Source organism: Chenopodium album, chromosome 19 (assembly GCF_948465745.1).
Source record: "Chenopodium album chromosome 19, dcCheAlbu1.1, whole genome shotgun sequence".
Classification (NCBI taxonomy): Eukaryota; Viridiplantae; Streptophyta; class Magnoliopsida; order Caryophyllales; family Amaranthaceae; genus Chenopodium; species Chenopodium album.
Window position 1 is genome coordinate 38439988 of NC_137852.1, and position 26954 is coordinate 38466941.

A 26954-nucleotide genomic window follows, 5' to 3' on the forward strand; every position below is an offset into this window, starting at 1 on the left:
ATCAGTTTTGTTCAGCTCCTAATTTCCCTCTCTCATAAAATATTCATTTCAGCTCCAATCAGTTCAGTTCAGTTCAGTTCAGTAAATGTGAACAGGACCCTTAATGTAGATATCTATAGTCCCTTAACTTATGATTATAATTGAGCTAATAGTCTAAGGCTTTATATATAAGTGTAACCTTTAATTTAAATCATTGGTTTATTTGTTTTGCTCAATTGTGTAGACCATTTAAGGGGGGTGAATTACATGCAATGACTAATAAGAGTGTGGAATTATAACTATTGAAATCCTAGTTTCAAATTTGGTGTTTTATAAGTTTTTTTTTTTTTTTTTAACAAACCTGATTCCGTACCTCCATACCCAAATTCCTGGATCCGCCACTGCCTTTTATCCCAAAATAATTGACCCTTTTAATTTTTTTCACTATTCATACACTACCTTCATTAATTTTTATTTGCAACAAAGAGGTATAATATTATTTGTGAATCATAAAAAATTCCTTTGTTGTAACAATAAATTAATAGAGGTAGTACTAAATTTAATAATACGGAGTATTTTTTTAAGTAATGAAAACAAATTCTATCATGAAATATATTGTGAAATACTACCATATTATTTAAATGATGTATAATATGATCGGTTTATTTTTTTCATATTATAAAGTACACACAATTAGTCTTCTAACATCTACTCCCTCTGTCCCCTATTGATAGTCCCTTATGGACATTTTCCACGGGAATTAATAAACACAAATAAGAATAGTAAAAGTACATTAAAAAAGTAAATTGACATTGGGTAACGTATGCAAAAAACTAGAGAGATAAGATAATAAAAGTACATAGAAAAACAAAATTTACGTGGAAAATTTAAATTTGCACAAATATCATTGCAAATTGGAGAGAATTTCAGTAAAAAATTAATATTAATGGTTGTTGAAAATAGCAAATGGGGTGAACATTTTGGGACTAAAATTTGCCCATAAGGGACTATCACTTGGGAGCTAAAATTTGCCCACAATGCAAATATAATTTTGAAAATTTTATTTTAATATAAAATAAATATTTTTCGAGAAACTATAAAATAATAATAAAACTTACATAAATGAAATAAAAATTTGATAAATAAAAAAATTGTTGATAATACTCCCTCCGTCCAAAATGTTAGTTACATTTGCTTTTTTCAAGTACCATTAATATTATTTTATTATTTTTTTAACCAAAATTCTCTCCCATTTGCAAAAATATTTGTGCAAATTTAATTTTTCCATATAAATTTTACTTTCCCATGTATTTTAATTATTTTCTCTCTCTACTTTTTTCCATCATTAAATTCACTTTTTAATGTACTTTTGCTACTTCTTATTTATGTTTATTAATTCCCGTGATTTTCTATCAAAAGTGACTATCAATGGGGGCGGAGGGAGTAGTATTTTATATCAAAAATAAAGTAATATATTTAGATTTTAGGAAAAAGATATGTTAATTATGAGTCATATAAAACATTATGGTAGTTATAATTCAAAAGACTACTATAAAGTTTTCAAAAAATAAGGTAATCCATATTAAATTAAAACGAAGTTCTATAATATCAATGTCCTGACATTTTTTACTCCGTACTAATATTTAATCATATACTCCCTCCGTCCCTGAAAGAACGATCTATTTGGCCTAACTTTAGTTCCAAAAAGAATGACCCATTTGTTTTTTCCAACATCTATTAAAATGACAAAATTACCAATATATTCTCGAATATTTTTTTTTCATAAAGCTCTTTCTCCCTATTTTACTCTTGTATTTTTTTAAATCTTTGTGCTATCTTATCTCTAAATTTCTAAACTTTTTTTCTCTCTCCTGCCACCATTAATTTTTTCATGTGTTTTCCCATACATCTGTACTTGCAGTACTTTGTATATTTAAAGTCAAATTAATGCATTGACATTTGTTTCAACTTCCAAGTAAATTAGGGAAATGAACTTGTATCTTCCATAATCCTACTACAACACGGAAACTCTCTATAAAATCCGTACTTCGTATTTGGCTAGCTCCATCACTCTAAAAAATTAAATTTGTGAGCACCTCTCATACAAGACTTACTCGACTCGTAATCAAATATGGAAATGTTTTCATCACAGTTTGGTTCCGGCCTTGCCGGTCTAATGTTCATATGGACAATATACCGGCATTATTTCCCTCCAAAATTACATGAAGCTATTGAGTTTTTCACTTCTCGCTATACTCACAAATTGGCTAGTTATTTCTCCCCTTACCTCAATATCCGCTTCGATGAGTACTCGAATCGATACAATCGAAACGAGGCCTACGATGCGATCCAAAGCTACCTCGGCGACAAATCTTCAACAGAAGCTAAAAGTATGAACGCTAATTATGATGAAGATGCCAAGAGTTTGTTGATAAAATTGGGGAATAATGAAGAGATCATGGATGAATACAATGGTGTTCAAGTTTGGTGGTCTTTTGTTAAAAAGCTTGTTAATGAAGCATCTAGCTACTCCAGAAATTCCAATGAAAAAAGGTTCAGATCCTTCCATTCGTTTCAAGCTCTTTTTTTAATATCTGTCTTAAGAATATACTCTTTTTAATAGGGGTGAAACTAATGCGGTTTAAAATCGAATGAAATCGCAAACCAAATCTAATTAGAAATGTGGTGTGTTTTTTTTTTTTTTTCTAATATGGTTTGGAGCAGTTTGAGGAATCCCAAAACCGAATTAATATGGTTTGGTTTCGGCTTTAAATTTTGAAAACCAAAAACCAAATCCATATCGAATTATAACCCATATCCAAATTATAGCCTAGCCAATACTAATTTATACCCTACATAAGCCAAAAACTAGTACCTCCGTTAGATATTAGTTGCAACTTTGGAATATTACCCCAAAGTTGCAACTAATATCTAACGGCGGTAGTAATACAATTTGTGTTTTTTTATGTCATATAATGTCGAACAAGGGGATGTTAGATTGAATGACCAAATAGATGGAGCAAAATGGAAGAAGATGAAAAATTTCAATGTGGCTCAATTTTCTTTTGAAAAACCAAATTTAAAACAATTTGGTTTGATTCGGTTTCAATATTAAAATGGTGCAGTGTGGTTTGAAATATTCCAAAACTAAATTAACATGGTTTGTTTTCAATTTGAGCTATATACCACACTACAAACCAAACTTTCACCCAACTTTTTAATAAGCAATTTTCCTCTGTTTCATTTTACTTCCTTTTTGACCAAAAAGTTAGGGATTTTATTTTGTAGTTGACGTATATCAAGTTTTGGTTTTATTATACTAAGAAAAATTGTACTGTAGAATAGTACCGCACACGGGTTAAACTTGAACACTTTGGAATTTGAGGGATAATGATAAGGGATTTTCATCCTTAGTGGGAATTATACCCCCCAAACTCAAGATTTAAAAGTACCATCCTTGCCATTAGGCTTTATAAACTCAAGATTTCGAATTATTAATAGCAAAATTGAAGGTAATATTGCCTTGCAGTCCATAAAAATATAATTTACTAATGTACAAATTTATATACTAATGTCATAACTTGTCCATTTGTTAGAGTAATATAATCATCTCCTGGAATTATTTGCCAAGTCATGTGAGTGGTCTGTGATCTAATCAACTACTAGTGTGTGTGTGTTTTTTTTTTTTTTTTTTTTCATTTATCACATTGATATGAATTCACATGATTATAGTTTGAGTTTTTTTTTAAAAACAACAGAGCTAATGACTTCATTATTTTACTAACAATGTTTTGAATTCAAACAGATACTACACGCTGGTGTTTCATGCCAAGCACAGAAAGTTTATAATGGACAAGTATTTACCATATGTTCTAGAAGAAGGTGAGACGATAACAAATCGAAACAGGAAGCGAAAGCTGTATACAAATGGAGATGAAAGAGACATCTGGGATAACGAAATTGATTTCAAACACCCTGCAAGATTTGGGATGTTGGCGATGGAGGAGGCTAAGAAACAGATGATCCTCGAGGACTTACAATGGTTTAAGGGCGCGAAAGACTACTACGCGCAAATTGGTAAGCCATGGAAGCGGGGTTACCTTCTATATGGTCCTCCTGGTACAGGAAATCAACACTAGTAGCAGCCATGGCTAATCTCCTAGACTACGACATCTACGATCTTGAATTGACATCAGTTAAAAATAATAAGCAACTGAGAAGCCTATTAATCGAAACAACTTGTAAGTCCATCATTCTGATTGAAGATATAGATTGTTCATTGGACTTAACAGGACAAAGAACAGAGAAAAAAGAAGGAGATGAAGAAAAGGCCGGCGAAAAAGACCCTTTGAAGGATAAACCTGCAGGAAAAAAAGAAGTGAAAGACAAAAAGAAGAAAGGAAGTGAGGTGACTTTGTCTGGTTTACTAAACTTTATTGATGGAATATGGTCAGCTTGTGGAGAAGAGAGGATCATTGTGTTTACGACTAATCATGTGCACAAACTCGATCCTGCTCTAATTCGGCCTGGTAGAATGGACATGCATATCGAGTTGTCTTACTGTCGATATGAAGCATTCAAGATGTTGGCTAAGAATTATTTACAGGTTGAATCACATCCTTTGTTCGAAACCATTGGGAGGTTGCTGGAGGAAATAGATGTTACACCAGCTGATGTAGCCGAAAATATTATGCCTAGATCAATTAAGACTACTACTGCTGAGGATTGTTTAAGGAAATTAGTTGTGTACCTTGAGAAGGCAAAGCAAGGAAAGAAGTTGAAATCTGAACAAGAACTTGTGTTGAAAGGTGAAGAGAAGTCAGCAGTGGGGGAAATATCTGGTGAAAAGAAAAGCATGTGAGAAATTAACATAAATTTATTATGAGTTAATCAATTGTTTTAATTGAAGTAGTGAACAAAAATCATGTAATCATCAACTTTTGGGTAAACCCCTCTTCTTTTTTTTTTCTTTGAAAATTTATGGGGAAGATTTTTTTTAACTTGTCGACTTTGTGATAAAGGTCCTTTTATAAAAAAGGTAGTACAAAAGGTCTTTTTATCGTGTTTAGGTTGTGGGGAGGATTCTTTGGACCAAACTCCGAACGCTAACCAATTTTTTCTAGCCAAAAATAGTCATGTACTCATGCCACTTAAATGAGGTTCTTGTTCTCCATCTTCTTCTTCTCCTTCCCCTTCTCCTTCTCCTCCTTCCTTTCTTCCTTCAATTGATCATCCATTTTCGCCTATTGAAGAGCTTCCACCAAATTCTTTGAACAATCATCAACATTCAACTCAAGAGACTTCGGCATTAAATTCTCAGCTACATCAGCAGGGTTCATCTTAGTCTCCTCTAACAAACCCTTTATAGTCTCAAACAAAGGATGCGAGTTAACATCTAGATAATTATTCGCAAGCACCTTAAACGACTCAAAACAACAATACGAAAGCTCAATATGAACATCCATTCGCCCCCTTCGAATAAGTGCTTCATCAAGCTTCTCAATATAATTCGTCGTAAAGATTATTAGCCTCTCTTCTCCAACAGCAGACCAAATCCCATCAATCATATTCAACAACCCCGAAAGAGTAACTTGACTCTTTTTGTACTCTCCTTGTTCGCGATCCTTCAACATTTTCTTAACCTTATCCTTCTCATCTTCGTTTGTTTTAACCTTTTTAATTTCCTCCTTCATTGACGATCTTTGCCCCGTTAAATCAAGTGAACAATCAATATCTTCAATCACAATAATCGACTTATTCGATGTCTCGATAAGTAGCCTCCTTAGTTGAGTATTGTCCGCGACCATAGTTAGCTCAAGGTCATAAATGTCATACTCCAACAAGTTAGCAATAGCAACAATCATGGTCGATTTGCCCGTGCCAGGCGGTCCATACAAGAGATAACCACGCTTCCACGGCTTCCCGATCTTAGCATAGTAATCCTTTGCGTTACTAAATCGAACAAGGTCGTTCATGATGTAATTCTTCTTAGCCTCGGCCATGCCTAACGTGTCGAAAGTGGCCGGGTGCTTGAATTCGACATGGCTCCATAAGGTCCATCTACCACTAGTTGATCCATTTTGTTCCTTAATGTTGGTAAACAACTTCCTTCGACGTTTTCGGATTGTTATTGCTTTGCCTTCTTCTAATATGTAAGTGATGTAAGATTTGGTGATAAGATCTCTATGACGGCCATGAAAAGTGAGCTTAAAATATCTGTTACAATGATGAATCAAAATATTGAAAGTATAAGGGACTAATAATAAGTCCTAAGGTTCAAAAGTTACATATTGTACGATAAGATTAAATACAATAAAGATAAAGGTTAAAAAGTTGCAATAAGGTCTAATAACACCTTATATATTGTAGGTATAAAGACTGATAGATATTATATTTATGATAATATTTGTCACAGATTAGGATTTATTTAATGTATATTTTGTATTTTTATCAGACTAGGATTCCTAACGTGATTAGGACTAGCATTGTAAATTTCTATATATTGATCAATGGTACACACTCCAAATTAAGGAGTTTTCCCGAAATCTAACATGGTATCACAGCTTAGGTTTTAGATCTCAAATTATTATTTTTTTTTCCAATTTAATTGGTTTTTTGGTTTTAATTGGGACCTTGCCTTCATCAAGCTTCCGCACTTTTTGCTTTTGTTCTCTGTTATTTCCCTGATTTCGGTTTTCCATCTTTATTTCTTTTTGCCTCTTGTTTTTATTTATTTTCTTGGTTCACTGCTACATTGAAGCCTCATGGCCAAGGAAGATGAAACCACTCCTTCACCACCTCCGCCACCTACCACGCCGGAATTTCACTCTGCATTGGCGGTAAACAACATTAAAAATGCAATTCCTCTAGTTCTTGATTACGAGAAGGTCAAGTACTCTAATTGGGTTGAGCTTTTTGAAAACCATGCTTGCGCCTACAATGTGTTAGATCACATTGACTCCACCGTTCCCCGTCCTACCGATATCTCGAGCTCTTTGTGGGAGCGTCTTGATGCAATCGTCAAGCAATGGATATATGGCACTATCTCCACCGACCTTCTTGAGACAATCTTGTCACGAAAATCAACTGCTCAACAAATTTGGGATCGCATTAAAGAAATTTTCCAAGATAACAAAAATACTAGGGCCGTTTATCTTGAAAATCAATTCAATTTGCTGCACCTTAGCAATTTTCCCAATATCACCGCATATTGTCAACAACTAAAGAGCATATCTGATCAATTGGCTAACATTGATCAACCCGTCTCGGAGCAAAAGATGGTAATCCGTCTAGTTTCTGGTCTCACTAACACCGACTTCGATACGGTCGCAACGATGATACAACAAACCGATCCCTTGCCCTCTTTCAACACTGCCAGATCTCGACTTCTTCTCGAAGAGTCTCATCGAGCCAATGATCAAGGCCAAACGCAGCAATCTTCCTTTATTGCTGCCCAAGATTTGGCCTCCTCTTCACAACCCCCTACCAATGGTGGTCGCGGCACAGGTGGCCGTGGATCAAGCGGTGCTCGTGGGGGACGCTCAGGTGGCAGGGTCGGTGGGAAAGGACGTGGCAAAGGTCGAGGAAACAACTCGACGAAGCAAGTTAACTCGTCCCAGCAGCAACAACAAGGCTCCACTCAACAGCCTAATCAATCACAGTGGGCCAACCCACCTTTTTGGCCCAATCAGCCCCCTCAACAATGGGCTCCTCAACAATGGCCAGGTTATTGGGCCATACCTCCCTGCCCATACCCTACAGCCCAAGGAACAATTGGGCAGCCCAGATCAGTTACAACACCTCACCAGAATACTCGTAGCCCACCTCAGCAAGCCTACATGGCTGGGCCACCTCAATATGGGCAACTGTATACTCCTACTGGATTGGGCTCTGCTTATTCGTCCATGACTCTTGCAAACCCAGACAACGGATGGTATATAGACTCCGGTGCTACCTCACACATGACTCATAATTCAGGTACTCTCATGCCCCTGTTTAATTTGAGCACTAATAATAATATTTTAGTTGGTAATGGTCACCGCATTCCAATAATAGGTTATGGTCACACCACTCTCCCTAACAATAAATTAGCACTTCGTGATGTTTTATTAGCCCCTCAAATCATTAAAAACTTAATTTCAGTTCGTAAATTTACCTCTGATAATCTTGTTTCTATTGAATTTGACCCTTATGGTTTTTCTGTAAAGGACCTTCGAACGGGGAGGATTATAACGAGGTGTAATAGTTCGGGAGACCTTTACCCTGTTACCACTACCACTTCACCATCCTCATGTCTTGCATCAACACTCATGGTCACTTCTCCAACTACTTGGCATAGCCGTTTGGGACACCCCGGTGCTAGTTCTTTAGGTTTTCTTAGGAGCAATAATTACATTAATTGTAATAAGGAGCATAACTCCGATTTATGCACTTCTTGTCAATTAGGGAATCATGTTAGACAACCTTTTTATGGTTCTACTAGTCATACCCTTTGTGCTTTTGATATTATACATGCCGATTTGTTCACTTCTCCTATTCGGAGTATTAATGGTCATAAATATTATTTAGTTTTGATTGATGATTTTACTCATTTTGTTTGGACTATTCCCATTGCATACAAATCTCAAGTCTTTCCGACCTTTGTAAACTTTCGAAATTATGTGCAAACTCAATTCGAAAGACCCATAAAAGCCTTTCAAAGTGATCATTGCCGTGAATTTGATAATGACCCATTCAAAAAGCAATGCTTAGAGAATGGTATGGTTTTTCGTTTTTCATGTCCTAACACCTCATCTCAAAACGGAAAGGCGGAACGCATGATCCACACTATCAATAATATCAAACACACACTTCTCTTTCATGCCTCCCTTCCACCAAATTTTTGGGTATATGCTCTTGAGACCGCAACTTATCTTTTGATTATTATACCGACCAAAGCTCTCAAAAATATGACCCCTACTCATGCGTTGTTTCGAAAACAACCCACCTATGACCATCTAAGAGTGTTCGGTTGTCTTTGTTTCGCTAATCTCTCTTCTACCGCTCAACACAAATTAGCTCCTCGTACCACTCCATGTGTGTTCTTAGGGTACCCCCAAACCATAGAGGTTATAGGTGTCTTGACATTTCATCAAACAAAATTTTAATTTCACGACACGTGACTTTTGATGAAAATGCTTTCCCATATTTGCATTTGCACAAGTATAAGTTGGAGGATTATAATTATTTGGCAACTGAAGATGCATCCCCACTTCTAACTCATATTCTTATGCGTTACAATCGGCCCACTCAACCTCAAGCCCAATCTCCAACTCCCACCATAAGCCCAAACACATTACATACCACTCCACCTTCTCCCACTCACGCACAGTGCACACCGCAGCATACCTGCGGCAGCACTTCACCAGCCGCGACCCCACCGCGGACTGGTCTGTCCCCCTTCCTGCAGCCCGCCAGTCCAGTCACACCACAAGCCACATACACCCCGCCACCATTTCGGGGCATCCCTCCTATTCAACCAACTAGGCCGCCACCTCCCTCTCCTCGAGTCACTCGTAGTCAACGAGGTATTTTTAAGCCCAACCCAAAATATTGCAATCTTACCATTCAACCTTCGGGTCCCCCTTATCACAAACCACCCCTTCCAAAGTCTTATAAACAAGCCTTAAATGATCATAATTGGAATGCGGCGATGAATGATGAGTATAGTGCTTTAATTAAAACAGGGACATGGGAATTGGTGCCTAGGCCTACGGAGGTGAATATTGTTAATTGTATGTGGCTATTTAAACACAAATACAAGTCTAATGGTGAACTTGAAAGGCACAAAGCTCGTCTTGTATGTAATGGTAGGTCGCAGAAAATTGGTGTGGATTGTGATGAGACCTTCAGTCCGGTAGTAAAACCGGCCACTATTCGCACTGTTCTCAGTTTAGCTTTGGCTAAAAAGTGGTCGATACATCAATTAGATGTCAAAAATGCCTTTTTACATGGTGATTTGCAGGAAACTGTTTATATGCATCAACCCCCGAGTTTTGTTGTAATACCCCGTATTTTTATCTATTTTTATAAAGTATTTAAGTATTAATAAAATGTATTGTTAAGGGCTCAAGTATTTTTAATAAATATTTTAAAGGGTTAATATATTTTAAATATAAGGTTTTATAAAAGTAAAATATATTTTGGGCCAAACGTTTATTAACTATATGAGCTCATTTAAATAATCGTATGTATACTCTTCCTACATATTCTTATTAGACCTACCCATTTCATTTTACTAAGCCCAATAACTTATTTGAACCCTTGTGGGTTAAATATTCCATAACTTAAGCCCACATTTTTAATAAGCCCAAACTTAACCCTATACTTTCTACTCTATAAATACCTCTCAAAACCCCAAAATTTTCCCACACAAAGAGGCTCAAAAATCATATTTTTGGGGTAAGCATTTATCTTCTCTTTTTCCTTATTTTTTTTTCTTTTCTTTCTTTTTCTCTTATTTTTCCCCCTGCTTTTCTTATTGTGCGTGGAAATCGGTTGCCCCAAACCCACTCACAACATGACAGTCACGCTGGCAGCCACTCCTCCCGTCGACCACCAGCAGCCGGCGACTGCAGCCACCCCGACAACCACCGGCGGTTGTTCCCTTCTCTCTCCTCTTTTATCTTGTTTTATTTTATACAATTTATATACTTTGGGTTTTGAATTTTGATTTATAAATTGTATTAGTATATGGTATAATTGTGTTTTGACAAATAAAGAGTATAAATTTTAGATTATAAAGTGTTAAATTTTCAGATTTTATAAAGTATTATAAGTTAAGGTTTTAAAATTATTAAGGACTTGATTTTTAGGGTTTTTATGAACAATTGATTTAGGGCTTTTATAGTAATGATATTTTGGAAATTTTGGTGATTATAGCTACTAATTAGTTTAACTTAATTCTAGATTATTTTGAACACATAGATTCGTATTTTAATTTTTAGATTCGCGTTCGTTAATATTAATCCCGTATTAATCCCGATCAGGTTCTAAACTCATCCGATTTTGACAAAAAAGTAGTGTTTTCCATGTGGAAACAACGTTTTAAGAAAGACTCACTACCGAGCACCACCCTCTCGTGGCCAAATTCAGCCTCTAAGTATGATTTTCGGGCAGTTTTTGGTTTTTAACGAAGTTTTTTTTAATTTTTATCCTTGAGTTTAAAGGGTAAGAGATAATTTAATTTTTCTATGGATAATTTAAGTATGAATGTGTATTTTGATGAAGTTTTAAAGGGGTTTTTGATTAGTTTAAAATGCTAGAATTTTATTTAAAGTAGTATAATTGTGATTTTAATAAAAGGGTGTGATTAGTGGTGGGCATGGGCCGTGCCGGGCCTGCCGTGGGCCGTGCCTAGGCGGGCCATGAACAGTGTCGTGCCGGGCCGTGCCGGCCCACGGTGGAGGCGGGCCGTGCCGTGCCGTGCCGGCCTTCAAGGTTTCCCTGTCCACGGCACGGCACGGCCCACCGTGCCGGTCGTGCCGTGCCGGGCCGCCCGTCGTGCCGGCCCACGGTGGAGGCGGGCCGTGCCGGCCACCGTGCCGGCCCACGGGCCACGGCTTACCCTTTTTTCTTTTTTTTTTTTAAAAAAAAAAATTAAAAAAAACTTTAAAAAAACTTGAATTTTTTTTATGAAAGAAAAAATTGAATTGAATAATTATACAATTTAATATTTGAATTTAATAATTATTAAATTTTTTATGGAGTTAAGTTATATTAAATATTGTTTAAATTATATTAATATTTATTGTTCATTCATAATTTACTATATATCATATTATTCATATAACTATATAAGTATTAGACAAAAATTAAATAACAATATAACATATTCCATAAAATTAAAAGTTGAAAAAATTCATTCATAAAAATTTATTAAGTAAAAGATAATATGAAGTACAAGGGTACAACTAACAATAATTGATGAATAACTTATTTTGTTATTTTATTATACGGCTAATGTTAATAGAGTACATAGCCAACATAGGAAATACTAACATTTTCACTAATTAATAGAGTACATAGGAAATACTAGAATTTTCGCTAATTAATATTAATTCTCGAGTTGTTGGTAATCTTCAATCAAGGTCTTCATTATCTTCTTCGTCTTCATCTTCGGCTTCATGTTCACTAGCTAATGCGGAGGAGCTAGTTGAACCAGAACGATCGGAACCATCGATGTTGTCGTTGGCCGTAAAAGTACGATCTTGGATGCGTTCTTGGGCATCCATCCAATCCTTCAAGCAAACACACATTTCTAGTGTTTCGGGCTTCAAACTTGTTCTTCTATCGTCTAGAACCCTTCCCGAAGCACTAAAAGCTCGTTCCGAGGCAACGGAGGAGGCTTGGATGCTGAAAATATCACGTGCCATTGCCGCCAAAATTGGATGCTTTGTGCTTTGGGATTTCCACCAATCTAGGATGTCCATCCCCAACCTCGAATCTTCGTCCAAGCCTTTCATGAAGTCGTAGTTTAAGTACATTTGCAACTCCGAAACATCGCTTTGTGTTCGCCTTGATGATGATCCACTACCTGAAAACTTAGATAACATGTTAGCAGCTTGGGCCGCCAAACTTTTGCCCGTTTTACTTACGCTTTTGGATGTTTGAGAAGGGGCAAAATGAGTGACGGTTCCATATTTAGATTCATAAACTCTATATAACTCAAAAAATTTATCTTTCACATGATTTTTATATTGTTCGACACCATCACCGAGTTGCATGCATTCATAGTAAATATCAATTAGCATAAATGTGCCATCATACTTTGATCTAGGATCTAAAATAGAAGCAAACATATAAACCATAGGAAGCTTAGTGTAATATTTACGCCATTTAGCCTCCATTTGTGGAACATAATCATTGTAATCTTGTTGTGATCGATGTTCATAAAGAAGTTGAGCAAATAAACATGCATTTTGAAGGAAAGAATGAATGCAAGGAACATAAACAGAAGAAAAACAGTGAGTCATACTATATAATAATTGTAAAAATTGCATATATTTTTCACAATTATCCCAATCGGAGTCTGCTATCATGAATTGTGGATACTTATTATTGTAAAACAATGAAAATGGAACTCTATACGAAAGTGCCTGACTCAACATGTCATAGGTGGAGTTCCACCTAGTTGGACAATCCGTTTTAATTCTAATAGGCTTTATCTTATTTTGCTTAAGATATCGCCTCCATTCCTGATACCTACTGCTAGAAGACATAATAGACAAAACAGCATTTCGAATTTTGGAATAGTATGGACCAATTGCTTCTTGTCCATCCTTAACACACAAGTTTAAAACATGACAAATGCATCTAATATGTAATGCATCTCCATCCATTATGACATTATGCAAGTTTGGTTTAATTAGATTAGCACTAGCTGTCATGGATGTTGCATTATCAAACGTCATGGACATGATTTTGTCCCTAAGACAATATTCATCAAGAGCACTCATAATACAATTAGAAATATTAAAGGCCGTATGGGGGTATTCAAGCAATTTGAAATAAATAATACGTTTTTGCAATAACCATTCACTATCAACCCAATGACAAGTAACACACAAATAATGTAAACCATAACCACCATCCCATGCATCAGAAGTTATAGAAACTCTTGAAGTAAGAGTTTTAAGTTCTTCAATTAATTTCATTTTGTATTCTAAGTAAGTTTTCATGGCAGCTGTTTTAACGGTTTTTCGGGAGATTTTTTTGTGTTGGGGTTGTAGTGCTCGTTTAATGTAATTGTTAAACGGATCACTTTCAGCAAAAAGAAAAGGTTGTTCGGCTTGGACTATCATTCTCCCAAGTTCATCCCTATCCCTCTCATAATTGTAAGTGAAGCCATAAGGATGGAATTGAGAAATTTTTGGTTGAGTTGGGTCAGTACTAGGGGCACCACATTTTTCACTGTGTCGGTTTAGGTGCCCCGTACCGCCTTTGGCTGGAGCCGAATAAATATTACCACAAGTTTTACACTTGGCTTTTTCACCATCTCTACTTAACAAGAAATATTGCCAACATTTACTCTTTCGGTTTTTCAAAAGGGTCATTTCTTCTTCGGTGTACCATTCAATGAATGGGTTATCAGATGTGGGAATAGTATTTTGGACGGATGGGTCACTAGAGCCGGCAGGTTGTGTGTTGCTTGCTTGAGTTGTTTGATAGTTAAATTCAAAAGGCATATCATGTGCGGAGGCATAATAAGGTGGAGATTGGGTGCTTTGCCATGGTTGGAATGTCCCTTGTTGATCTAATCCGGTGGGAAAACCGGTAGAAAACCCGGGGTGGGTGGGATTGGCCATTGTAGGGATTTGCATAGTAGGGATTTGCATTGTAGGGGGGGGCATAGAAGAGCCTTCCAATGGTCGTTTAGATTTGGCTTTTTTAGAGGAGGATTGGTTCGGGTTTGATGCCATGATTAATTAAGATTATTAACTAATAAATAATAATTAACAACAATATTAACAATTATAACAAATTAACAATTATAAGTTTATAACACTAACAAAGTAACAAATTATAACAAATTATAACAATTAACAAGTATAAGTAAGTTTTTTTTCTTAATTATTACTTAATTAGTAAGTTAATAAATTTTCAAAAATAATTATAATAATAGTAGATTATCTAAATCAATGAGATCCCAGGTAGGTTATGGTTAGGATCGACGTTGTCCAGAGCCCAAATCCCGCCTTAGACAGATTTCAACAATCCAAATAACCCACAATTAAAATAGAAAGTAGTTTTTATGTAATTAAGTAGTTCCAAGTATACAACAACAATAATAATAATAATAATAATAATAATAATAATAATAATAATAATAATAATAATAATAATAATAATAATAATAATAATAATAATAATAATAACAATAATAATAACAATAACAATAACAATAACAAATTAAAATAAAGTTGAGTTAGATCTTACAATGACGCTTCAATGCTTTCCCAAATTTATAATTTCTCGAATTTATAATTTCCCGAAATTATAATTTCCCGAATGTAAATATAACAATTTTTTTTTTTTTTTTTGGTAGTAGACTAATAATATTAAAAATGTAAAATTTATAATAGAATAAGAGATTAAGAAATATTAAGAGATTATAATTTATAAATTATAATATATGAGAATAAGAGAGTAAGAGAGTAAGAGAATGAGATGAGAAGATGAGTATTGAGTTGTGGAAAGAATTGGAAGTTGAGGGTGGTATTTATAGGTGAAAATAGAGCCGTTTATAGCCGTTTATAGCCGTTTATGGCCGTTGGAGGGAAAAAACAAGAGCAGCGCCAGTTTATAGCCGTTAGCCCGCGGGCCGTGCCTGCGGGCCGTGCCTGCGGGCCGTGCCTGCGGGCCGTGCCTGCGGGCCGTGCCTGCGGGCCGTGCCTGCGGGCCGTGCCTGCGGGCCGTGCCTGCGGGCCGTGCCACGGGCTATTGGCCGGGCTCGTGCCGTGCCGGGCCACTTTTGGGTTTTTTTTCACCGCAGCCCGCACGAGGCACGAGGGGCGTGCCATCGTGCCGGGCCGGGCCTGCCGTCGGGCCGTGCCGTGCCGGGCCATCCTCGTGCCGTGCCCGGGCCGCCCGCGTGCTGACCCGGCCCATGCCCAGCTCTAGGTGTGATAACCTATTAAAGAAGAGTTTAATTAGGGGTTTTAAATAATTTTCAGATTATTTTAAGTGGTTTAAAGTGAGTTTAAGTTGCTGGAAATTGTGTATACAAGGGTAATTAATTTAGTATTATTGTCCATTTATGTAGGAGACTTGATTCGGAGATTGTTGTAGTATTTTCGGCCACTTTATTGGCTTAATTGAGGTACGTTCGCGTACTTAGCATATTTGATGATGTAGAATCATTCTAGGTTTGGTTTCGATCAATTACAAGTAGTATCATGCTAAGGTTTATGTATTAAATTGTGAATTATTAGTATTGGTGATTGAATTATGAAGCATGAATTATTGTGATGATCTATGGATTGGAAATTATATTTTTGGCATGAGTATATGGACTACATATTTATTTATGGCATGTTAGAGAGCATGTTTAATTAAACTAATTGTTTAATTATGTTTGGAATATTGAAAAGGAATTTTATTATAGTCCATATAATTTTAATTGATGCATTAAGCATGAGGAAGGAGCTATATAAGTGTCTATGTACACAAGGAATAAATAGTATGTTGGTGCCTTTGTGCACTTAAGGTGTTTTTAACACCGAGGGATAGGATTGTTGGCGCTTTATGCGTTTAAGGTGTCTTTGACACTGAGGTAGATTTAAAAAGGGTTCAACATTAAATTATATGTGGTCACTAATTATTCAAGAATTAAATTGGTATGTTTGTTTGATTGAATAATTATTGTTGATTGAATTATTATGCTTTGGGAGTCATCACCAAGTTTAATAATCTGTAAATAACGTAAAGTGAAAGAGATTACGCACCAAAACTCTTGGAACGTATATACCTTGAGTATGAACAATGGGGGGAGTTATGGGGTTTTATATTTAACCATAACTTCTAATGGAGTACAGGACGCTGTATATTCTTTTTTATTATTATGCGCTGGAATTCCGCCACCAATGTGTGGCATAGGTGTGCTGGCACGGTTAGCTCCCGTGTCAGTGAACCTCAATTTATTGAGGGAGGTTTAGTTGGAAACCCGTTCGATGCGTAATCAACGCTAAATAAATTATTTAGTGTCCAGTTAAAGTGTCTTGTTGTTTGTTGTGTGTGCTTGTAAACAGGTGCAATGAGGTAAGTATATGTGGTGCTAGGAGTTGCATGTTAGTGTGTTTAAATATGCTTATGTACTCAGCTTTGCTGATTGTGTGTGTTGTTTGTGTCTGGCTATGTCTTTATCTTGGCCCTACGATGATCATTTTAATGGAGAGTAGTGGGGGCAAGTAGAGATACACTTTTCAGGTATTGAGGCATGTTCATGACGGGGCATGAGTGAAGAGAGAATCATGCTAGCTTCCATTATGATATGATGTGTTTTATGCATTGAATATTTTATTATATACTTTATGGACTAACACAAAAGTTTGGTTGTTTCGGTTTTGAATAAGGGCCTTAAATGGTTCCAAGATGTAGTGGATTTTATTTGACTTTGGTTATGTTGATTTTCAACTTTACCTTCGTTGGTTTGGTTTTTAAATAGTTTTGGTTTTCAAGTCTTCCGCTGTGTATCTTTGATAGTTGCCTTAGCCGTTTTCACGATGGCGGTAATGTCTTAGATATTCCTCAATCGTACTTTAAAGAGTAAAATAGGTACTTTTAAAGGAAGGGAATTTCTAGGGTGTTACATTTGTTGATCGGAGGGCTCCCGATCATGTTTGCAGACTCAGAAAGGCTTTATATGGTTTGAAACAAGCTCCTAGAGCTTGGTACCAGCGATTTGCAAATTTTCTAATCAAATTAGGTTTTGTCATTTCCAAGAGTGACAACTCTCTTTTTACCTTCCGGCAGGGTGATGATATGGCATATTTGCTCTTATATGTTGATGATATTTTTTTAGCTACCTCATCTGACAGGTTGCGTACAGGAATTATATCTCAGTTGCAAACTGAGTTCCCTATGACTGACTTGGGTCCTTTGAGTTATTTTTTGGGGATTGCGGTGACCCGTAAACCCTCTTATTTGCTACTTTCACAAGAAAAGTATGCACAGGAGATTTTAGAGCGTGCATGTATGGCCTCTTGTAAGCCTGCAGCTACTCCAGTTAACACTAAGTCCAAACTTAGTGCAGATGCAGGACCACCTTTTCGGGATCCTACTTTGTATCGCTGACTGGGGAGGTTGTCCCGATACCCGGCGTTCTACTTCGGGCTATTGTTGTTTCCTTGGGGACAACCTCGTTTCTTGGTCATCTAAGCGTCAACATACTTTGTCTAAGTCGAGTGCAGAAGCAGAATATCGAGGCGTCGCAAATGTTGTCTCTGAGGCGTGTTGGCTTCGTAATTTATTACTTGAGTTGCATTGTCCTCTAAGGCAGGCTACTATAGTTTATTGTGATAATGTCAGTGCTATCTATCTTTCTGGCAACCCGGTACAACACCAACGCACCAAACATGTGGAGATGGATATTCATTTTGTTCGAGAAAAGGTTGTTTTGGGGGAAGTACGGGTTCTGCATGTTCCTACTAGATATCAGTTTGCGGACATTTTCACTAAAGGCCTACCACGAGAATTATTTCTGGAATTTAGATCCAGTCTTAGCGTACGCCTTCCTCCTGCTACGACTGCGGGGGTGTGATAGATATTATATTTATGATAATATTTGTCACAGATTAGGATATATATTTAATGTATATTTTGTATTCTTACCAGACTAGGATTCCTAACGTGATTAGGACTAGCATTGTAAATCTCTATATATTGATCAATGGTACACACTCCAAATTAAGGAGTTTTCCCGAAATCTAACAAAGACTAATAAGTAGCACGGAGTATTGATTTAATTTGTATTTTATGGGAAATTATTTCCTTCATACAATTTTTAGAAAATGGCCAAAAGTTATTAGGTTTCCATAAAGAAATTGGAAATTTATAATTTTGAGTGACAAGGGGAGGTGGGTAATTAATTTCCATATTTTTCGGAAAATTTTGAGTTCCAATGAATTTCCAATTTCTTCATTTTTTACCTTTTGTTGTTAATCAAATAATCATACCATTTGCAAATTTTCATGACTTTCACTTCTCACGTTTTTAATGCTTTAAACAACATAACCCTGAAAGATGATAATAATGCATCAATTCTTTTGTTTTTGGGGCCTTCCCCTCTTTTTCAAAAAAAAAAAAAAAAAAAAGCATCACTAAATTGCAAATGACCCGTCAAAGTGAAGTAGATGAAACGTTAAAAAAAATGTATCAATAAATTGCAAATGACCAGTCAAAGTGAAGTAAATAAAAAAAAATAAAAAATTGATGACATGGAAATTTTTTTTTTTTTTTTAAGGTAATGCTATATGTAGCCCTAAGGATTATATATAAGCATTAAATTCACTCTTGGAAATTGTATAAAAGTTAGGAATTTATGACAAAAACACGCGTAAATCAGTGTAATTAGTGTTATATTTTAATAATTTTTTAACTTTTTATGATTTTTAAGTGTAAATTTAATGCTTATATGTAGCCCTAAGAGCTATGTATAGCATTTTCCTTTTTTTTTTTATCTATATATATATTAAAACCCAAGGCAAGAATTGTAATCATGCCATGTGTCATCATTTTTGCCACGTGTCGTCATAAATTGATAAATGATGCGAGGTCATGTGATGCATGTCATATTAAAACTAATCATCAATTTTCCCTCATAAAAAATTAATGTTCATATATGCTAATTTTTTAATCCTCATTCTTTTGTTTGCTCATCTATACTTTGAAAAATTTATAATGGTAGATAAAAATTCATTTAACAAATAAAACAAACTAATATAAAGTACTCGTATAAAAGTTAGGTTACTGCATATTTCATAATGAATTTTGTTAATGTTCAATAAAAAGTATTATAAAATGTTTTTTTTTTTACTTATAAAACCATCAATAGATTTCCCTTTAATTTATTCAAGTTCTTTTTTAAAACAATTTACTATAGTTTTTACATAAAAAAAAATGACCCGGGGCATCGCCCGGGCCTCAAACTAGTTATTGTTTAAATATGCATATTCAATTTTTCACAAAAGTATACTAAGTATGGTAAAAAAAAATATATTTATACGCAATAAAAAATTAAAAAAAAAAAAAAAAAAAGAAAGAAAAGAAAAGAAAATCTGTATTTTTTATAATGGAATCACAAATTACAGAAAAAAAAAAAAAAAATCAGCTTCTTAAGAAAGAAGTGTAGATTCCTTAAGACTATTATCAAAATACACTAATTCAAAAAAAAATTAATAATTGAACATATACACATATATTTACCTTCCATCATTCGATCCAGGGTAAATATTGATGTTTTGACTTCTAGAAACACTTCTACGACATTTCCACCATACCTTAACTCTTTCATACTCATCAATCACCTCTTCATTATCAGCCAATCCAAGCACTAAATTCTTACCATTCTTAACAAAATTACCCTTTAATCTCCTCGCTTTTTCGGAAGTCTTCTCACTAAGGTACGTTTCTATGAAAGTGAACGCCTTGCTTTGACTAAATCGTTCACCCGTAAACTCTTCAAAGGTTATATGATGATATGGAGAGAACGAACTCAAAAATTGATATATGTAACGGTAAAGGATGGATGATATGGACTTTCGCCATTCATTAGGAAGATATTGCTCGTATATAGCCTTAACGAACATTATTGATGCTATGAACGACCCAAATTTTATGAATAAGTGGTTTGTGTTTATCATCATCAATAATTTTTTCTCTAAAATACGAAAGAACGTTATTTTTCTCTTTTTTAAACCTCTACTTTGTACAAACATATCCATCTTTTGGTATGAGAAAATAAACTACTAAACTAGCTTTCATTACTATGAAGGATGTATATATATATATACATATACTTGTATGTGTCTAAGGAGCGACGACTTTAAAAGTCTTTAATTAATTAATTATGCGCATTAATTAAGCTATCTTTATTTCCATTATTCTCTACTCGTATTTGGTATGTAATGTACGCTTAAAATGGTAATTAAGCAGCTTAAAAGGTCAAGTAAGAAGCTGACAAATTAGGGGTTAGGTATGTAAGAAAATATATTACTGTGATACATTTTCTATATAGATATAGTAAATATCTTATGATATTAATTAGGAAAATAATACCAGAGTATATTTTAAGGAGTAGTAATATTCTAAAGATGGAATTATGTTAAGTATTGATATTGAAATAATATTTAATTAGGAAGTATAGAATTTAGGGTATTTAGAAATTAGAAGTGTTATGTTGCTATTGTATAAATAGCTTATTGAGTTATTGGTGATGAATAACATTAATAATGAGATGAGAAACGTATGATATTATTCATGTGAAACATTTACTCTAAACTTGTCATTAGGCTTTGTCCGCAACATGCATGATAATTCCTGTTAAAATGCTATAGAACTAACAAGAAGTCTATCTCACTGATCTGACATGTTTATAATTGTGTTGTATTTTTATTGGCATGGTGATGCGTGTTCTATACATAGTGGGCAACTGGGCATAGCAGAGAGGACCACAAGTCTTTGCAGTCAAACGCCAATGTAATTTCTATGATATACTCGGATGTCCCTAAAAACAATATACAAGTCTTTGCAGTCAAAGACATTATTATCCTAGTAATACATTAGACACATTAGATGTTGCAATCAAAGACTAACTCAATTTCTTTAATACACTCAGCATCCGTAAAAACTGAAACGCATATATTTTTTAGTTTCGGGTTGATTCATTACAACCCCAGTTTAATTAAATTCATTTAGTTTAGGAAAAATAAGTTATATATAAAAGTTTATATAAATATTGATAATTTTTACTACCTCTCTTTCATATTTTTTGCAACTTTGGATATTATTTGTGAGATTATAAAATATTCCAAATTTGCAAAAAACATGAAACGGAGGTAGTATATATATATATATATATATATATATATATATATATATATATATATATATATATATATATATATATATATATATATATATATATGCTATGCAACCAAAGATTAATTTACAAATTAAGGAATAACACATTCAAATAAGTTCCGTTACGTATTACTATTAAACATTTCCTAAGTTTAAATTAGGGTTTTGAAACCACCTATATAATCATTTTAATAGTTATAATGTGAAGAATGAAGATTGTTCATTCAAACTTATTAGGTTTGAATGTAGATGTTTTTGGGGACGGTTGGTTGTAAAAATCTATATAAAAAGTATGCTTAGTTTCTCTTTTATATAAGCTTAAAAAATAAAGGAGGGGGATCAAGAGAATTTTGAAGGCCGGAATTCTATTAGAGGTGATTATTAACTATGGTCCGGTCAAACACAATTCAACTCAGCTTGAAAAAAATTTGAGTTTGGAGAAACTTTAAAACACTTTTTTTGTTATAATCTCAAACTTATCCTGAAAAATCTGCATGTGTCCGACAAATCCGTCATTTTTATACGGATTTGAATATGAGATTTGATGTTAAGGCTCAACAAGGCTTGAAATTTGATCACTCAACTCTAAGTTACATCATGGAACAACAAATTTATCATATTTGCAGTCATCTTCAATTTATCTCAATTTGGCCCACATGTTAAGCTAATTTTCTTATTACATTCTCTTTAAAGAATAACCACGAGTATTAACTTAAATACTTAATTACATTACTTAATTAATGTAGTCATTTTCCTATAATTCTCTTGAAACAGTGGTAATTTGGTATGATATTTTATATGCCATTAATATGGTGAGTAAGAAATTGCAAACAAAATTTATGTGCATCGGAACTACAATGAATGAAGTGAAAGGTGTAATGTCATACTTTGAAATATATAGAAATGAAGGTTTTGAATCTAGCATGAATATAGCCAAAAGCCTTGCATTGGATATGAATATAGATCCAACCCTTCCAACAAAGCGTCGTATTATTAGAAGAAGGCAATTTGATGAAAATGACGATGATGATGGTGAAAATCATGAAGTACAGTCACCTGAAGAATGTTTTAGAGTCAATTATTTTCTTGTGATTGTTGATATGTCAATACCTTCTTTAAAAAGTAGATTTGAACAATTAGAGGCTTTTGAAAATGTTTTTGGATTTTTACTTGATTCTAGCAGATTGAAATCTTTGGATAATGATGAATTAAAACTATATTGCACAAATTTTAATAATGTATTTTCTGATAAAAATGTGTTTGATGTTGATGCAGATGATCTTTTTTCTGAATTAAAAGTTCTACAAATGACTTTGCCAAATGTGTTGATGTCAGCGTTTGAAGTTTTCGAGTTTGTCAAATCTGCAGATTGTTATCCAAATATTTCAATTGCTTATCGAATCCTTTTTACGATGCCGGTGACTGTTGCATCCACCGAAAGAAGTTTTTCGAAGTTAAAATTATTGAAAACGTTTTTGAGGTCATCAATGTCACAAGAAAGACTTAACGGTCTAGCCATTTTATGTATTGAGAAAAATATGTTAGAGCATATTGATGTCGACACTATTATTGGTGATTTTGCATCTAGAAATGCTCGTAGACAATGTTTTGTATGATGATTAATAAATTTTAAGTTTACTGTTTTTTTTTTCCTTTACTGTAAGTTTGTAAATTATTTTTTTTTTTTATCATTTTAAAAACAAATTTTATTTTTCATTTTTTTACTTCACTCGATAATAAGGGCCCCAAATTTTCATTTCGCCCATAGGCCACCAAAAAGCTAGGAACGGGCCTGAACTTAATTACATTACTTAATTAATGTAGTCATTTTCCTATAATTTTCTTGAAACAGTGGACAATTCAAGTCAAGAATAAGAAGCTGACAATTTAGGTTTTGTCATGCACCATGCATGATGATTCGTTAGAATTGCTATAAAAAAAAAAATAAATAAATAAAAATAAAAACAAGAGGTCTATCTCATCGTGTTTTTTTTCATTGGCAAGGTGATGCGTCGTGTCTACATAGTGGCCATACACTAACATTTTTTTTTACGCGGTAAGATTAACTGGGCCCCAACTGAGAGCTCCTATCACAGGAAACCTGGCTGGCAATGGCCGGAGGGGTAAGGGGATGGGATTTGTGCCCGATGAGAATCGAACCTCGTACCTCAAGGATGCGAGCTGACCTCTATATTACTGATCCAAGAGATCATTCTCAACATTCACTAACATAGTAACATATGCTCATTAAGGGTTAAACTTTAAAATCTTTTAGCATAAAATATCTTTAGATTATAGAATACTTTTTTAATTTTATTTAAATGTCCCATTTTGACTTTGACACTATTCACATACACCACTTTGATCAATGTTTTGGTTTTACTCCATCCCGTGTTTTTTTAAGTGTTAAAGTTTGATCAGCACATAATCTTAGGCAATTTAATTGACTTAAATAAAATAAGAGGTAAGTGGGGTAGTTAAAGTATTACAAAATTGTAAAAGAAAGATAGTGGAGTTAATAACTTATTGAAAAGTAATGAATGTGAGAGGAAAGATATAATTAAAAACTAGTAATGGGTTTGGGTAACAAAACTGAAAGAATGTGATCGTTGCCATTTACATTAACTGTGCAATCAATATATACAAAGTATGGTAGCATCTTTCGGCTACAATCGTGCTAACTGATTATCCTAATGCTAACAAACTAGGAAAGGATAAAGGCTAAAATATACACTTAACTAATTAAGATATATACAAAGAATATATTAACATATATTCTAACACTCCCCCGCAGTCGTAGCGGGAGCATCACGAACGCTAAGACTGGTACGGAAGTCATCAAACAAAACCCGGGGAAGACCCTTCGTAAAAATATCTGCAATCTGATAACCAGAGGGAACATGTAGTACTCGTACCTCGCCTTTAGCGACCTTTTCACGGACAAAAAGAATGTCCATCTCAATGTGTTTAGTGCATTAATGTTGCACCGGATTTCCAGAAAGATAGATAGCACTCACATTGTCACAGTAAACAATAGTTGCTTTACGAATAGGAAAATATAGCTCAAGCAACAAATTTCTGATCCAACAAGAATCAGATACCACATTGGCAACCCCACGATATTCGGCCTCTGCACTAGACTTAGATAATGTAGGTTGCCGCTTAGAAGACCAGGAAATCAAATTATCCCCTAAGAACACACAATAACCCGAAGTAGACCGCCTGGTGTCGGGGCATCCCCCCCAATCCGCATCAGTATAAGCAACTAGTTGGTTAATAGAAGACTTATATAGATGCAAACCAAAAGATAAAGTACCCTGCAAATAGCGTATAATACGCTTCAGAGCTCCCATATGCGCATTGCGCGGATCATGCATGCGAAGGCACACCTGTTGAACTGCATATGAAATGTCAGGTCTGGTAAAAGTCAAATACTGAAGAGCTCCTACAAGAATCCTGTACTTAGTAGGATCCTCATATGGATCATCATGAGAAGCACTAAGTTTAGACTTTGTGTCAACAGGTGTAGGACAAGGACTACAATTAGACATGCCTGCCTTGTCAATGATAGAAGAGGCGTACTGTTTCTGAGACAAAAACATACCATTAGCATCACGAGTGACAGCAATGCACAAAAAGAAACTCAAAGGACCCAAATCCTTCATTGCAAATTTGGAGCTCAAAAGATCCATAATACGAGTCCGCAGACTATCAGAGGATGCTGTAAGAATGATATCATCAACATATAACAGAATATAAGCAGTATCGGGTCCCTGTCTAAAAATAAACAGAGAATTATCAGATTTACTGTTAGCAAATCCAATAGAGGTGACAAAATCTGCAAACCGCTGATACCAGGCCCGGGGAGCCTGTTTGAGACCATAGAGGGAACCTCGTAATAGACATACATGATCAGGACGACTTTTGTCACGAAAACCCATAGGTTGATGCATATAAACTGTTTCATTGAGCTTACCATGTAGAAAAGCATTCTTGACATCCAACTGATGGATCGACCAAGAGTGAGAAATAGCAATGCTAAGAACAGTACGAATAGTGGCCGGTTTGACAACCGGACTAAAAGTCTCATCACAGTCAATACCCTGCTGCTGCGTTTTCCCATCTGCCACAAGACGAGCCTTATACCGCTCAAAAGAACCATCAGAATTTCGTTTATGACGAAATATCCACATAGAACGTATAACATTCACATTAGGAGGCCGAGGAACCAAGTCCCAAGTGTGATTATCAATAAGAGCATTATATTTATCTAACATTGCATTTTTCCAATTAAGGTCACGAATAGCACTAATCGGGTCCTTGGGGATAGGAGAGATAGATGTAGTGGTCATGGTGTTTAAGTTGGAAAAATACTTGGGGTTAGGTTTTACAATGCCGTCTTTAGCTCTAGTGGTCATGTGATGAGTGGTACGGGGTGGAGAAGGAGGTGGCTCAAGATTATTGTGTGGACTGTCAAAAATGGGAGGAGTTAAAATGGGAGTGTGCTGGGCTTCGTGGGTAGAGGAGCCCAATGGAAGAGATGTGACAGCAGGTGGAGAAGAGTGGGATGGCAGACCAGTCCGCAAAGGGGTTGCGGTTTGGCTTGAATTGCCGCAGCCCACCTGCGGATCTAACTGTGGGTGCGTGTGCTGACTTGAGGAAGAGAGGAGAGTGGGCTGCCCATGTGGCGTGGGCTGGGCCGGGGATGGAGGTGGGTGAGTGCTAAAATGGTGTAGGTGATTTAGTGGAGTTTGATCCAAGAAATCATAATCTCCATTTGACGGCGTGTGGAGCTTTTAGAACGGAAATTCATTTTCAATGAACTTCACATGCCGACAAATGATGATTTTACCACTAGATAAATTATAGCACTTCGAACCTCGATGATTTGGCGCGGGGCCAAGATAGACACAAGGGGTGGACCGTTCTTGCAATTTGTGAATAGAGGTAGAAGGAAAGAGAGGGAAACATAAGCAACCAAAGACTCGTAATGCCGAATAGATTGGATCACGTTGGTATAAAATTTGAGTTGGAGATTTATAGCCTAAGACTTTGGTTGGAAGAATGTTGAGGAGATAAGTGGCCATTGCAAGAGCATGGTGCCAAAAAGAGAGGGGCAATGAAGCATGAGCAAGAAGGGTCCGAATAATATTATTTATTGATTTAATATGTCGTTCGGCTTTACCATTTTGAGGAGAAGTGTGAGGACAAGATAGACGATAAAGCATGCCATGGTTATCAAAAAAATTTTGAAGAGTGCCATTAACATACTCAGTGCCATTATCACATTGAAAGGTCTTAATGTTACATTCAAATTGTGTTTGGACTATTTTATGAAAAGATTGGAAGAGATGTTT

The 26954-nt window shown here is 35.2% G+C and overlaps 2 protein-coding genes and 1 pseudogene across 2 annotated transcripts; 2 read left to right on the forward strand and 1 right to left on the reverse strand.

Annotated features, from left to right (window-relative positions):
* The first annotated feature begins 2083 nt into the window (after nt 1–2083).
* Nucleotides 2084–4840, forward strand: LOC145594327 (AAA-ATPase At3g28510 pseudogene; annotated as a pseudogene).
* A 382-nt stretch (nt 4841–5222) lies between these two features.
* On the reverse strand, nt 5223–20456 carry LOC145595449 (AAA-ATPase ASD, mitochondrial-like). Its single transcript, XM_081651865.1, has 2 exons — nt 19942–20456; nt 5223–6195 (listed from the first exon to the last, which is right to left on the reverse strand). The coding sequence occupies exons 1-2, from the start codon at nt 20451–20453 to the stop codon at nt 5223–5225; spliced, it is 1485 nt and encodes a 494-aa protein (XP_081507991.1). The 5' UTR covers nt 20454–20456.
* A 1998-nt stretch (nt 20457–22454) lies between these two features.
* LOC145594329 (uncharacterized) lies at nt 22455–23213 on the forward strand. Its single transcript, XM_081650660.1, has one exon. The coding sequence runs from the start codon at nt 22455–22457 to the stop codon at nt 23211–23213; it is 759 nt and encodes a 252-aa protein (XP_081506786.1).
* The last annotated feature ends 3741 nt before the right edge of the window (nt 23214–26954 follow it).